A 13,703-nucleotide genomic window follows, 5' to 3' on the forward strand; every position below is an offset into this window, starting at 1 on the left:
CTAATCAATCAATAAATTATTCTATCTGTTAAAAAAAGCCTTTATTGTAACGAAAAGAGCTTGAAGAGTGGTATAGTCATCAAAAGATTAAGCATACAAACCACTTATATTATTAAAATACTTTTAAATAAGTTTTAGCTTTCATAATGTCCAATAAAATCTTTTATATTTACACAGTCTTGTTATTGATTTCGAAGCATTCGAAGCTTTGCAAGCTTCAGATGAAAATAAAAAGGTTGTCTGATGAATGCCTTAAATAATTAAATATGCCTTAAGTTATTAAATAAAAATCATTGAGTTCCACAATTAAAAGAATGATTTTCTGACCGTCCCTACCATATAGACATTTTTTGGAATATTTATTGAAGCAGACATATCAGACATCGAAAAACTCGATGGAAAACTACACGTGCAACATGCAATAAAGGATTTTTCCGAGTTGCAATTGCACGGAACACAGCATTGCTAACCCGCAGGCAACATGGCTGTAAATGGTCTTGTTTTTTTATTTTGTTTTGAGGGGGTAATCGGTGGCATTTCAGACTTTCACCTTGGGTGCACACGTAAATGGTGCTGGCGGGACTGGGTACTGAGATAGGAACCTCAACCCTTTTGCGAACACACAGTGAAATGGATTGTGGAATTAATGTTTCAGGAAAAAAAATTGGCGAAACAGAATCAGGGCCGGGTATTCCTGTTTCGCATCCGTAGGTTGGCATTTAATTGCCCCGCAAACCGTTGCGAACAACTACGAACCGAGGTGGATATGGAAGGATGTAAGCGGGCCGGACCAGTGGGTGTTTAATTTTGGCTTGTGGACCATCAGTTGTAACCCGATAGACGGACAGTGCTCGCATGCATGAGCACACCCACGACCCTTTTAACTGGCTTGTGTTACACAGTTTGCCTTAAGCAAATACATCTCAGCGATGCGTTAACCGCCAGAGCCACCAATCCCGCCCACTTAACTCTGGTTGACCCGCCCACACATTATCCACTCCATACACCACGCGTACGCATCGGTGACGGCAGCACCGGGCTTTAATCTGCCTCGCAAATTGGCCATGAGCTGATTGGTTTTTACCTGTTGCAAATTTCTACCATTCTCACCCCATCTAACCATTGCAACGGGATTCATTCAATGCAACTCATAAACTCATGAATTGTAGTTGCAATTAAGTGCATGTTATGTTTGAATTCACCCTTAGGCAATGTAATTGAACATTAACATGAGTAATGTAACAAAAACAAACATAAACATTTAGTTTAAATGAGCTATTCTTAAAAAAATCGCTTTATTTTCTACAAGTGGCTATTAGGTTTCGTTTTTAATGGGCTTTGTTAAATGGAGTTTTAACAAAAATCATGCATTTTATAAAGAAAATAAAAATAAATCTTTTTAATTATTTTATTTCAATTTTAATTTTTGAATTACAGAAAATAACAGGAAAGGGGCTAAACAGGAAGTACTGTCTCCAAATCGGCAGTTACAAAAGCTAGTTTTTGAACTTTAAATTTTATCGATATTTTTAGAGATGACACTTCCCCCAAAGTTTACGACACCTTAGCCAAACACAGCTGTTTTTCTCTTCCTCTTCTACTTACGGTGGAATTTTGTGCTTATTTTGTTAAATTTTTGCCGGTTATCACATAAATGGCACCTCCAAGGGCCACCAGCCACCGTCCGGCGGTTCGGCGACGAAAATCCGTCAACTTTTTCCAGTCCCTGCTGGATAAATATCTAAACATAAGGTTCTTTAAGTACCTGTTTCTGGAACCGGCCGCTGTGCCCTTAGTTGGCGTTTTTATTTTGTTGGCCGAGTCCGTCATAAACCTAATAGTTATCCGGCATGTTCCATATACAGAAATTGACTGGGTGGCCTATATGCAGGAGTGTGAGGGATTCCTAAACGGCACCACCAACTACGCCTTGCTCCGTGGTGAGTTTCGTGGACCATATTTCGAGTTTATTTTTAGCATCCAGCAGGCGACAGGTGACCCATTTGGGTCCCATTTTGGGCCCTGATCCTGCACCTGCTTATGTAAATATATGTATTAACTTTTCATTATCTATTTACTTTCCGGGAAAATAGCTTTTAATATTTTGAAACTAATGGTTTGAGAATTCATGAATTTTTTTAAAATATTTTTTTTACAAAATATGTTTTTGGGCAAAATGTTTTTAAGTACTCCATTTTGAAGATCTAAACATATATTTACCAAAATAATATACTTTTTCTGTTTTATTTAAATTGTAAAGCAGTTTCTCAAACATTTAAAGAAAAATTATAAAAAATATATTATTTGCCGCCAAATTTCAAACAAAACTTTAAGAGCTGATGAAATTCTGTTTCCATTTCATGAAATGACTTCAAATGATGCTGTTTTAAAAACAAACTTTCCCTTTTCTTGCCTCGACGGTCAATTTGGTTTATTCTTGTTTGAGTTTCAAATCGTTTGGAATATACACAAAAATATGGTGTACGATACTCCCTCGTATTTCGCCCGGAACTTAGATTAAGCCTTAGCAACAATAACGTGCGTTAACTTAGATACTAAAAAACACAATCGGCCTCCAAGTTGGGCTGCCAACATAACATGGATCAGTTGAACATGGATTTGATTTTGCTTAGGAAGCCTCCGCTGTCGCCTTGTCCGGATCCGGATTCGCTGACGCCTTCTTTCGCTTTGACTTTCTCTTGTTCTGACTGTTGTTGTTGGGCTTTGCCTTCTGTGTGTGTTGCACCTTCTGCTCTAGTGTCTGCTCCTCCGGCTGCGGCTCCGGCTGCAGTTGATGCTGCTTCACTCGCTCCTGCGCTGCAACGAGATTTTTGCGGACAGAAAACAAAGTCCAGAATTTAATTCGGATCGCACATAAAACGCACGCTTATATATTTAAACTACAAATTCAAGCTCCAAGGTAACACATTCAGAGATTGCATTGGTAGATTGGATTTTCATTACGTTGCTTTCTTACTGCCATCTGTGCGCCGTGCAATCCCATGGATTTGTCCGGGCGTATCCTCCTCCAGCTCAGCGTACGCCTCCATCAAGGCCTTCCGTTCCTTGTCTAGTTTCCGGCTGTCCGGCACCGTGATCTTAATGTGCACATAGTGATCCCCATGACCATGCGCATTCACTCGCTTCAGACCCTTGCCGCGCAGCATAATCTTGTGATGTGATGAGGTGCCCGGATCCACATTGATCCACTGATCCTCGTAGACTCCTTGCACTCGAACCGTTCCACCCAGAACAGCCTGGGCCAAAGAAATAGCCACATCGGTGTGTACGTCGGCGCCATCCCGCCGGAAGTAGTCGCTCTTCTCCACGCGGAAGGTGACGAATAGCTCCTTGCTGCCCACTTGCATCCGCACCGTTTGGCCGTTTTCGATGCCGGCCGGCACCGGTACCGTAACCTTACGACGCTGGACAGTCCGGCCTTTTCCCTCGCACTCGCTGCACGGATACTTGATGTGCTGGCGGGTGCCTTGACAATAGCGGCAGGTGGAGCGCATTACAAAGGGTCCCGTGGAAACGGTTTCGAATCCAGTGCCGTTGCAGTACTGACAACGACCTGGCTTGGTGCCGGGCTCACACTTGGTGCCGGCGCACTTGGGGCACTGATCCACTACGTTAACGTTCACATCCTTGTTGACGCCGCGTGCAGCTTGTGCGAAGCTCAGATCCATCACCATCTCCTGGGCCTGGCCGAAACCAAATTTGGAATCCGCAAAGTCGTCAAAGCTGTTGGTGCGGAAGTTTCCTTCGCCGAAGATCTTGCGGAATAGCTCCTCGGGATCGATGCTCGACCGGAACTGCCAGCTTTGTGAGAATCCATCCGGGCCGCCACCGGGGAATCCGCCACCAGGGAATCCGCCGCCCTGCCGACCCATGTTCTCCGCCGTTTGACCATACGTGTCATACTCACGGCGCTTCTGGTCATCGCTAAGGACCTCGTAGGCCTCAGAGACCTCCTGGAACTTGCGGCCAGCGTCGGGGTCTTCTTTGTTGGTGTCCGGATGGTATTTCTTGGCCAGCTGGTAATACGCCTTCTTTATGTCCTTGCCGTTTGCATTTTTTGGCACGCCCAACGTCTGGTAGTAGTCCTTGGCCAGCAGGCTACGAGTGGTGTGGAAATTGCGGGTGGAGGTTGGTCGTAGTGATCCGGTGCTGCCGGGACTCTTCCAGCTCTGATGGGTGAAACAGGCAGAGGTTGAGGAACAGACGGTGGCCACCAATGTGGAGCGCAGGTAGTTGGCTTGGCAGCGTCGCAGCGCCGGCAGTTGCCGAAATACGAACAAATTTTTACACGAAATCATTTTTCCACAAAATTCTCAGTTTTTCAGACAACATGCCGTAACACATGCCAAATACCAAAAGGGATAAAAATACCGAATTTGTTTTTGTACTTTATACCAAAAAGTGTCTTCTCTTGAACATGTGTTGCCATTCGATATCGATAACCGATTATTTTGTTTTGAGAAATTATATCAGGGTCCTTTCGCACACTGGTGGAATTTGAATTTGTAGATCCAACGGAATTTTTTACATAAAAGCAAAAGACAATTAGATGTTATGATGTTATAGTTAAATATAATAGGATTTTTTATTATTATTTTAAATTCATTAGCATTTAAAAATAACTAACATAAAAATAAGTTAAATGTAAAATTTCATATGGTATAATTCTCTTTCCTCAGGTGACACTGGCCCACTGGTTTATCCCGCAGCCTTCGTGTACATCTACTCTGCTCTCTACTTCGTGACCTCCCAAGGAGCTAACGTACGGCTAGCACAGTACATCTTCGCCGGAATTTACCTTCTCCAGCTGGCCTTGGTGCTGCGGCTTTATGCCAAAAGCAGGAAGGTTCCGCCCTATGTGCTGGTGCTGAGTGCCTTCACCTCGTACCGCATCCACTCTATCTATGTCCTGCGGTTGTTTAACGATCCAGTGGCTGTTCTGCTGCTCTACGCCTCCCTTAATCTCTTCCTGGATCGACGATGGTCGCTTGGCAGCGCCTTTTTCAGCCTGGCAGTCGGAGTGAAGATGAATATCCTGCTCTATGCGCCGGCGCTTTTCCTCTTTTACTTAGCCAACCTGGGAGTGTTGAAAACATTTGTCCAGCTGCTCATCTGTGGTGTGATTCAACTGCTGCTAGGGGCTCCTTTCCTGCTTACCCATCCGGTGGAGTATCTTCGTGGAAGCTTCGATTTGGGACGAATCTTCGAGCACAAGTGGACCGTCAACTACAGGTTTTTAACGAGGGAGTTCTTTGAGAACAGGTCCTTCCATTTGTCGCTTTTGGGATTACATCTATTGCTGCTTCTGGTGTTTGCCAAGCCCACCTGGACATTCTTCCAAAGTTATGTGCGCCTGCGACGCGTAGAGGACCAACTGCAGCCCCAAATAGCCCAGAAGAATCGCGAGGTAAAGACCCAGAAGAAGGGCAAGAAGCCGGAGAAGGAAACGGAACAGGAAAACTTCAGCAATGAGCAAAAATCCTTCCTGAAAGCTTTTGAAAAGAGCCTGCAAAAAGCTGCCGGATCAAAGGCGACGCCTACCCCTCCAACGCGATCTGAACCTGAACGTTACGGCATCCACTTCGATCGCTGTACACAACTGGCTCTGCTTCCGTTTTTCCTGAGCAATCTGATAGGCGTAGCCTGTGCCCGATCTCTGCACTACCAGTTCTACGTGTGGTACTTCCACTCCCTGCCTTACTTGGCCTGGTCCACGCCATACTCCCTGGGGGTGAAGTGCCTCATCCTGGGTCTCATCGAGTACTGTTGGAACACCTATCCCAGTACGTACTTCTCCAGTGGTGCCTTGCATTTCTCCCACCTTCTGTTGCTAGCTGGCGTGGCCAAGCAACTCTTCCAAACCATGCGACTGAATAATGCAGTAAAGGAGCAGCAGAAGAAGGTCCAATAGAAGGACTAACCAAGTGCCACTTGAAAATATTTTGAATATGCCAAAAACGAAAAAAAAAAAAGATTTAAATAAAAAAGAAAATACTTTAAACTTAACTATTAAGAGATATTTTTCTGGAAGAGTTTAAATTTTAAACAAAAAACTATTGAAAATTTATTCTTTTTGTTTGGATACATTAGTCTTTTTTTTGTATGGGCTTTGTACAAATGGACCTCGAAGTTGGTTACCAACTCCCTCCACAAAATATGCGACCTACGATCTACATAAAATAACTTAAACAATGTCCGGTTAAAACTACAAGTGCAATATTGGTGTCGGAAAACAGAGTCCCATTGAATTGAAACGAAAAGATGGGGGCTCGGGATCCCGTGTCAATCGCTGCCCACCGTGGTCGTGGTGGGTGTGTGTAGAGTGTGAGGCGTGGCCACGGGAGCAGCAACATCCGGAAGGTTTGGTGACGAGGGAGCTGTTTCCGTTCGTTGTGTACTGTCCTCCGCTGGCACACTACTACTTCTTTGAATACTGAAGAATCGCAGGAGAGTCGTCTCGCTATTTCTCCGACTGGATGTGGGAGTTCTAGGCTGGGTTTGGGAATGGGTGGAGCTGCTGACGGGAGTTCCACCACTACCGTCCGTGTGGGATATGCGACGACGGGGAGTTGCCTGGAGACGGGGACTGCACTCTGACTGCCGAAGGCTCTGCAGCCGTGGCGAGGCAAGGACATCGGCCTGCTGCTCTTCGTTGATCTTATCGCTGAGCGTCACATGGGCCCGACCGTTCATCAACTTTTGCTTCCGAATATTCGTCAGCCAGTCCACCTTCTCCTTGGCCTTGCGCTTTGGAGACATGATTCCCAAATGGGGGGCTTCGCCGTCCAACACGTAGTTGGGGAGGTTGGAGGTGGGTGAGAAGATAACGGCGGAAAGGGGCGCTGGACTGGCGGAAACTTCTCCAGCTGCTGATGCAGCTGCCGCCGCTGCTGCAGCTGACGTTGTGGGCGGGGAGGTATACATATGATTCACATTTTCACTCAAAGGTGAGTGATTCGGCGTATTCAGGAGCTTGGGCAGTGGCGACACATCTTCGGCTGCGGCGTTCTCTTTCTGGAACTTACTGGGAGAGGCCTCCTCCTCGTTTATGGCTTGCAGCTGGATATGTCGGCAGGTGTTCTCCTGGGTAGATGGCCCGAAAAGTCTCCTGCCACGCGACTCAAGAGGCTTCGCTCGTTTCTGCGGCTGGTCCGTGGCATCAGCTTCGCCTCCAGCAACACCTAACATGTCTAGGAACGATCTCTTCGTCGTTACCTTTTCCACGGAGCCCGGTGTGCGCTCGTTCTGATCCATCAGACGCTTCAGTGACCTCGGAGTGGATTCCAGATCGCGAAGATTGTACTTATGATTACCACTGGATGGAGCAGTTGTTTTTCTACCGAATTCCCTGACATAGGAGGCAGTTCCGCGGTACTTCTCCGCTCGCTCCGATTCACTGAGCCCGTCCAAATCCGGCCCAATGCGCCAAATCTTGTGGCGGGCATCATCGCTGCAGGTGACAATAGGGCAGTCGTGACTGGAGCCCCAGGCCACACATGTCACCTCCACAGTGTGCCCGGCCAGAGCCACCAGCGGCTCCTCGGCATGCTCCAGATTCCATATATATGCCCGCTCATCGCTGCTTCCGCTCAGCAAATATTTCCCATCCGGACTCAGACAAGACTTAATGTAGAACGTCGAGTTGAGAAGTCCCTTATAGCATGCCAGGGGTCGAGGCGAATACGAAGCCAAGTTGTAGCAGTAGATGGTGTTGTCCATGCAATTGGCATACAGTCGGGTACTCGCCGCATCCACGATCAGATTGGTGAATCCCCGGAAGGTGGATTGTCCCGCATAGGGCAGCTTGTGGCGTGGCAGCGGTTCCTTTTTGTAAGCGGAATAGTTTCTACGCAGATCCCACACCTTGATCACTCCATCACCAGCACCACAAGAGATCAGAGTATCGTTATCCTGAAAGGCCAAGCCAGTGATGCTACTCGACGTAGTTCCCGATGCCATTTTGGGCGTTCGCGTACGCTGCTTCCGCTGAGACACCGGAGTGCCAGGTCCACCAGTGTGTCCACTGTAGATGCAGTTGTCCACGCGCGAGGTGAGGTCCACATTGAGGTTGGCTCTTATGTCCCAGATGAGTATAGCGCCATCACGTCCTCCAGTGGCAAAAACGGCGGGATCTGTGCGCTTGAAAGCCGCCGACTTTACGGATCGCGTGTGACCTACATAGGAATTGAGGCCACGAATCCCAGATCCAGACACCTCCCACAGTCTGGCTGTGTGGTCACCTGAGGCGGAAACGAAGCGCATCTGGCCAGGTGCCCATTCCAGGTCGAAAACAGCATTGAAGTGGCATTGCGGACCAGCCAACGACTGCTCCTCCGGTTCGAGATTCCGCTTGGTAGTGTCCTGCAGCGTGATCTTACCATCCTCGTTGGCTATCGCAAGAATGTGGCGGTATCGGTCACAGTTGGCAAACTTGGCTGAGAAGATTGGTGGCTCTGGATTGAAGTCCGGGCAATAGCTCGCCGGGGCAATGCCTCTCCAGCTGTCCTCCTTGGCCACGGAAAGGCGCCGCAGGGCAAAGTCGTAGGTACGTTCATTTCCTAGAAGAAACCAATGAAAAAGTGGAAATGTGTAATTAATGCACTGTCTTTGTCATAGTTTTCCCCCCTACAGAGTTTTGCTAAATCAGCAATTTCTCAGGGAGTAAACAATGGGGCTTCTCTTCCGCTAAATTAGATCCTATGATATGGATGGCAAACATATTCAAGCGACATGCTGTTACAGCTCACAAACCACCTTGAACCCTTTGAATTCTGTGGATTTCGTGGCCAGGAAATTCGAGCGCCAAAAGTGGGAATCTCCCGCCAACTGAAAAACTTACCGAAACCATGCTCCCGGGCGCGCAGCTTTGTGTATATATTCATTTTCTTGCCGGCTCGGCGTCTGTGTCTTAAGAACTAAGTTTTAACTTGTAATTCTTGCTATTTCCTTTGAAATAAAACAAACCGAAGAGGCATCGAAAAAATTTCAACGACGCAGCTGGACCTTTGGACAGTGTGACCGGATGGCGCTAAATGAGGAAAACCCAAAGGCGGGCATTTGCCATCTAACAAGTTGTAACCGCCAAAAATACCGTTGACAATATTTAAATTTTTAATTTATGATAAACATTAAGTCAATATATTATATAAACTTTAAATTAATAACCAACTTAATTTAAAAGACACTAGCCAGAAAATGTGGATGATTATTTTTTTTTTAACTGCCAGTGAAAACTTGTAATGTAAGAAATGTATTTAAATTTTATTTAATTAGCCTCTTACATCCTAATTTTTCAAATTCTCTATTTTAAATATATTCAATTTCTAATCAAAACATAAAATATTCAATTTTTTCCGCGAATAAACGTTTTAGTGGAGTTCAGATTATGGTCACACTTGTCTCATATTTTGTTTTTTGTTGCTCTTCCGCTGACTTGTTTTCTGTTTAATAAAAGTTGCGCATAAATTCCGCAGATAATCGTTATTAGAAACGTTATTCAATGCTGCTGCTCCCTTTTATTTGCTTTTGCTAGGAGCCTGGAGTTTTTAAATTAAATTGGATACACTTACACTCATATACACACAACTAGGAGCATCGGATTCAAGGATAATTGTCAAGGACTGCAGCAACAAAAACACAGGTGAGCGGAGCAGAGCGCCAAAGTTTGGACAATATTTTCCATTGGACGGGGGTGTGTGTGCCTGTTGCAATCAATAACACCCAGAAGGTAAAGAAACCCCCCGGGGGAAAACAACAATAATAGCTAACACGCAAATGCAGGAATACCAACACATCATGAAAGGGGGAGGGAGGTGTCGACAAGTACCACAATAGAATTTCTTGGCTGTAGAACGAACTGAAGTACACCAATGTTTTGGTTGTAGAGAACTTCCGCATTCCCCTGTTGTCCTTGGGCGTCGACTCGACCAACCGCCCGCCACCCACACTTCACACCCCTTTAGTTTTGGGCTAGGCCTCCTTTCGGACCATATTATTGCACTTTGCGTGACCTTAACCATTTGGTGATGTCCGTGTCATGGCACGGTTACAGGTTATCTAACTGGAACTGTATACAATGTCTAGAATTCACTTAGTTAAATTAGAAACCAGGGCTGCCTACCTTAGATTATACTTAGTCACGGGTTGCTGTCTCTTTATTCGACTGGTTAGGGGGTCCAAACTCTTGAACTCTGTTGACCTGGGATTTGGCTCCAATGAGCTCGCTAGCCCTGGTCTAGACTCCTTGTTTGGACAGTTGGAAAAGCTGCCGCATGCCGCAGTTCCATTTATGGCACCAACACGTACGACACGCGCCTCGAAGCCGTTAGAACGGCCTTATGTGGGGACTTAGAAGCATCCCAAAAGGTGCTGGGGAGTGACAGTTGCTCATCAATTATTAATAAAGGGCAGCTTTAATAAATCAAAGAAAATAATTGTTGAGGTTCTAGTGGAAAAATTGAAGTAAAAGTGAAAGAAATTTGTGGCAGAAGATAAGGAAAATCTTAAAAGGTATGATCAGTGTGAAACTTATTGCTATTTTTAGTTTATAAAACCAGAAAAACATAGAAAACTTATTACTAATTATTAATCAGAAACTTAATATATCTAAGCTTAGTTTCTAATGTTTAAAAAATGAGTATTAACTAAGGAATTTATAACAAAAATAAACAAAGAATTAAAACAATGGTTTCAGATTTCATTAGGCAATCTTTTAATGGAAATAATACCACCTACATAGGCGTTGTTTAAAACACTCCCATTGCGACACAAAGAAACCAAGAACCTTCCGAGAAAAGTGCTGGTTTTCTTTATCTTTAGATAGAGCTTGATGAACTAATCTTGAATGTTTTTATATCTGTAATTTCTTATCAATGCTTGCCCCCGGATCGGTGTAATATATGTGTATGATATAAAGCCAACATGTCGGTGGCCGGGCTTCGGCAGTGTCTGCTGCTCTGGAGCGTTGACTATTGGAACCTGGAAGGTAAAGCCGTATTAAGTGCGCAGATCTGCATCTGCTTTCAGTTGTTGTCAGTTGCCAGCGTTCAGTTTTCTTTGGTTATTCAGTTGTTTTTTTCTGTTTCGTTTTGTTGCGGTGGCTGCTCAAGTGGCCCACCACAATGCATTCACTCTTCAATGAATATTCAATGATAAAAATAATAACAATATCTGAAACCCCTCCCCTTCCGCTTTAGTCATGGCCGACAATGTGTTCAAGTCGCACGATATCGGGCTGCGAGCTCAGAAGAAAATCCTCTCACGCATGGCGACGAAAAACATCGCCAAGACATTCATTGATGGGACGACAGCCTCGCTCCTGGACAACCTGTACCGGCTTTGCAAGATGCACACGGGCAACAAGGCCAAGGCGGAGAAGCTGATCAAGAACATCATCAAAATAGTCATCAAGATCGGAGTGCTGCACCGGAACAATCAGTTCAGCGAGGAAGAGCTCCAAAAGGCGGAGAACTTCAAGAGGAAATTTCAGGTGAGACTATAATTCATTTATCAGGGATCATCTCTTAACAAAAATGTATCTTTCTTTTCTTAAAGAACACCCAACTCTCCATCATATCATTCTACGAAGTGGACTTCACCTTTGACCTGGCGTACCTGCAAAAATCCATAGCCGAATCGCACGTGGCGCTGAAGTCAATTGTGCAGCCGCATCTCACAGAGAAATCGCTGGGACGCATCGATGAGGTGTTCGATTTCTTTGGGGAGGCGGCGCTGTTGGAAACCGCTTTCAGATCCGATTCCCCCTATCGCGAGGTGATGGGAAAAATCGTGGCCGACATTAACTCGGCCATGGAAACGGGCGACATCTGAGCAGGGCAGAGCTGTCATTGCGTGCTATGAAAGAAAGGCTATCTATCGAAACCAAAAACAAAAGCAAACAGCTACTGGCGAAGGAATGGAGAGCGCTTGCTTAACTAAGCTCACCCACCAACACCAAAATACAAAATCTAGATATAGAACAGCCGAGGCAGTGGGGGAAAGCGACAGAAAGAAAGACGGGAAAAGAAACTAAAAAAGGCATAAGTTTAAACAAGAGTTAAATTTAGTTTAAATAGTGATATCATTGACAACAATATCAAAAGTGTAAAGACGTCCGTATTGATTATTTTGATGACAACGTTAACATTTGTGTACTCAAGATCTACTCTACCTATTGTAATGTTTAATATTTAGGAATACCAAATGCATTTCGCCAAAGGAATTCACCAAACGGAAACTGTAAACTCAAGCAAAATGCTTTTATCGGTGTGTAAGTCGTTGATCGTATGTGTATGCCTGTACCTTAATGTGTGTGTCAGTCTAGGTGTTAATTGGAAAATAATTCTGCACAAAAGCAATTACTCGTGGTCTACTTTTTGATACTCTAAAACTCGCTCTACTTGTATTCGTATTGTATATGTATATCGTCACCCAAACACGCCCCCTCAATCGGACTCCCAAGTACTTAATTAATCGCTACCGATTAGCATCACACCTTGAAAGCGTTAGTATGTGCTAAGATTGTTATGCTAAGTCAACGTCCAGAACCCGTTTTAATCGTGTCTATTCCTTTTTTTGTCCGAGCGATGGAGAGCCAGTTCCGCGACTCAATTGTATTTCTCTATGTATTCCATGCCCCTCAGGGGTCACTAACCCTAAGCATTATTTATGATATTCCACTGCGACTCCCTAAATGATATTCCAAGTACCCGAAACATATCGAAACTACTAAGCAGAAGAGAACGAAACCGCAAATGGGGACAATAAGTTGTTTGCATTTTTGTACGACTTTTGGTTTGATATTTGGAGCGGAGACAGCACAATTTTAGTCCTTTAGATTTTAAATATTTATTTGTTTACCAACAAATCAGTGTTGATTATAAAAATAAAACAATTACCAAAAAACAACTATGCTTTATCCCTAACTAGTACTTTCCTCTTACTCTGCCCGCTTTTTGCTCAGAACCTCGTTGGCGGATTCTCCAGCCTCGAGTTGCTGCTGCCGGAAAAGTTCAATGAGCTTCTCGGTGGCGGTTTGGGGTATGTCTAGCGGCTTAGAGGTCTCCTCGCTGGGATACTTCTGGTCCTGGGCCTCGGGCGATCGGAGCAGGAAGGGTGTCCAGGGCCCCTGAATCGAGGGAACGTCCGTGTGCCACATTTTGCGCAACCGAAGGGAGCTGGAGCTACCATTTTGGGTCTTGAGCAGATCAATCCATTTTGAGATCTCCTCCTGGGTGCTGTTCCTGCAGCTCATCCACTCGCGGTCGCCGTTGACTGTAGTGAAGTTCACATTTTTTTTTATTTTAAATTTATTAAAAATTTTTTCCCAATAGAGTTCACTTACGATATTCACCCACCAAGACCGGTGTGCGGTGGCGTCTTGGTTTTACGTAGACCACAATTCCAGGATTCTCCTTAGCAAAGTCCAACAAGTGGTTCTCAATGAAATCACTACATAATTGATTTTTTATCGTTATTAATATATTATGGTTTATGAAAAATTCCAACATACCGCATGCCTCTGCTGGAGCCGTTGTTCTTGCAGAATTTTAGAGTTATTCGCTGCAGCTGGCAAACATAACGACCCAGGCCGTTTTGCAGGGGGGCTCGTGGGAATCCCGACTTCAAAAACAAGTGACTATTTGACATTTTGTATTTGTTTTTTATTCAAATGTGCTAAGAAA

General features: G+C 44.8%; 5 protein-coding genes across 9 annotated transcripts; 2 read left to right on the top strand and 3 right to left on the bottom strand.

Moving 5' to 3' along the window:
- Positions 1–1,551: 1,551 nt before the first annotated feature.
- On the top strand, positions 1,552–6,027 carry Alg3 (Alg3, alpha-1,3- mannosyltransferase). Its single transcript, XM_017252902.3, has 2 exons — positions 1,552–1,940; positions 4,701–6,027. The coding sequence occupies exons 1-2, from the start codon at positions 1,655–1,657 to the stop codon at positions 5,930–5,932; spliced, it is 1,518 nt and encodes a 505-aa protein (XP_017108391.2). The 5' UTR covers positions 1,552–1,654; the 3' UTR covers positions 5,933–6,027.
- Positions 2,383–4,524, bottom strand: LOC108133121 (protein tumorous imaginal discs, mitochondrial). Of its 4 annotated transcripts, none has more exons than XM_017252898.3 (2): positions 2,978–4,524; positions 2,383–2,812 (listed from the first exon to the last, which is right to left on the bottom strand). In XM_017252898.3, the coding sequence occupies exons 1-2, from the start codon at positions 4,317–4,319 to the stop codon at positions 2,604–2,606; spliced, it is 1,551 nt and encodes a 516-aa protein (XP_017108387.2). In that variant the 5' UTR covers positions 4,320–4,524; the 3' UTR covers positions 2,383–2,603. The 4 variants fall into 4 exon arrangements, with proteins under 4 accessions (XP_017108387.2, XP_017108388.2, XP_017108386.2 ...); XM_017252899.3 differs by having other exon boundaries at positions 2,383–2,817; XM_017252897.3 differs by having other exon boundaries at positions 2,383–2,817; positions 2,965–4,523.
- A 27-nt stretch (positions 6,028–6,054) lies between the features above and the next one.
- On the bottom strand, positions 6,055–9,048 carry l(2)dtl (WD40 domain-containing protein denticleless). The gene is made up of 2 exons (XM_017252896.3): positions 8,861–9,048; positions 6,055–8,579 (listed from the first exon to the last, which is right to left on the bottom strand). Exons 1-2 carry the CDS (start codon positions 8,901–8,903, stop codon positions 6,304–6,306), a joined length of 2,319 nt encoding a protein of 772 aa, XP_017108385.2. The 5' UTR covers positions 8,904–9,048; the 3' UTR covers positions 6,055–6,303.
- Positions 9,049–9,407: 359 nt separating this feature from the next.
- Positions 9,408–12,250, top strand: sigmar (Tumor necrosis factor alpha-induced protein 8-like protein sigmar). Of its 2 annotated transcripts, XM_017252606.3 has the most exons (4): positions 9,408–9,661; positions 10,937–11,005; positions 11,217–11,509; positions 11,575–12,250. In XM_017252606.3, exons 2-4 carry the CDS (start codon positions 10,942–10,944, stop codon positions 11,848–11,850), a joined length of 633 nt encoding a protein of 210 aa, XP_017108095.2. In that variant the 5' UTR covers positions 9,408–9,661; positions 10,937–10,941; the 3' UTR covers positions 11,851–12,250. The 2 variants fall into 2 exon arrangements, with proteins under 2 accessions (XP_017108095.2, XP_017108097.2); XM_017252608.3 differs by lacking the exon at positions 10,937–11,005 and having other exon boundaries at positions 9,409–9,661.
- A 592-nt stretch (positions 12,251–12,842) lies between these two features.
- Positions 12,843–13,673, bottom strand: mRpL43 (mitochondrial ribosomal protein L43). Its single transcript, XM_017252609.3, has 3 exons — positions 13,532–13,673; positions 13,364–13,470; positions 12,843–13,293 (listed from the first exon to the last, which is right to left on the bottom strand). The coding sequence occupies exons 1-3, from the start codon at positions 13,666–13,668 to the stop codon at positions 12,959–12,961; spliced, it is 579 nt and encodes a 192-aa protein (XP_017108098.1). The 5' UTR covers positions 13,669–13,673; the 3' UTR covers positions 12,843–12,958.
- Between the last annotated feature and the right edge of the window lie 30 nt (positions 13,674–13,703).

The sequence above is a fragment of the Drosophila bipectinata genome, chromosome 2R, assembly GCF_030179905.1.
Source record: "Drosophila bipectinata strain 14024-0381.07 chromosome 2R, DbipHiC1v2, whole genome shotgun sequence".
Lineage (NCBI taxonomy): Eukaryota > Metazoa > Arthropoda > Insecta > Diptera > Drosophilidae > Drosophila > Drosophila bipectinata.

Bases quoted from the DNA above. Each gene is read 5' to 3' on its own strand.
- Alg3 (XM_017252902.3), top strand. From the start codon at position 1,655: ATGGCACCTCCAAGGGCCACCAGCCACCGTCCGGCGGTTCGGCGACGA. The intron at 1,941-4,700 runs GTGAGTTTCGTG...CTCTTTCCTCAG, and splicing joins CAACTACGCCTTGCTCCGTG to GTGACACTGGCCCACTGGTT.
- LOC108133121 (XM_017252897.3), bottom strand. From the start codon at position 4,319: ATGATTTCGTGTAAAAATTTGTTCGTATTTCGGCAACTGCCGGCGCTG. The intron at 2,818-2,964 runs GTAATGAAAATC...ATCTCGTTGCAG, and splicing joins GATGGCAGTAAGAAAGCAAC to CGCAGGAGCGAGTGAAGCAG.
- sigmar (XM_017252606.3), top strand. From the start codon at position 10,942: ATGTCGGTGGCCGGGCTTCGGCAGTGTCTGCTGCTCTGGAGCGTTGAC. The intron at 11,006-11,216 runs GTAAAGCCGTAT...CTTCCGCTTTAG, and splicing joins TGACTATTGGAACCTGGAAG to TCATGGCCGACAATGTGTTC. The intron at 11,510-11,574 runs GTGAGACTATAA...CTTTTCTTAAAG, and splicing joins ACTTCAAGAGGAAATTTCAG to AACACCCAACTCTCCATCAT.
- mRpL43 (XM_017252609.3), bottom strand. From the start codon at position 13,668: ATGTCAAATAGTCACTTGTTTTTGAAGTCGGGATTCCCACGAGCCCCC. The intron at 13,471-13,531 runs GTATGTTGGAAT...TCAATTATGTAG, and splicing joins GGCTCCAGCAGAGGCATGCG to TGATTTCATTGAGAACCACT. The intron at 13,294-13,363 runs GTAAGTGAACTC...ACTTCACTACAG, and splicing joins GGTCTTGGTGGGTGAATATC to TCAACGGCGACCGCGAGTGG.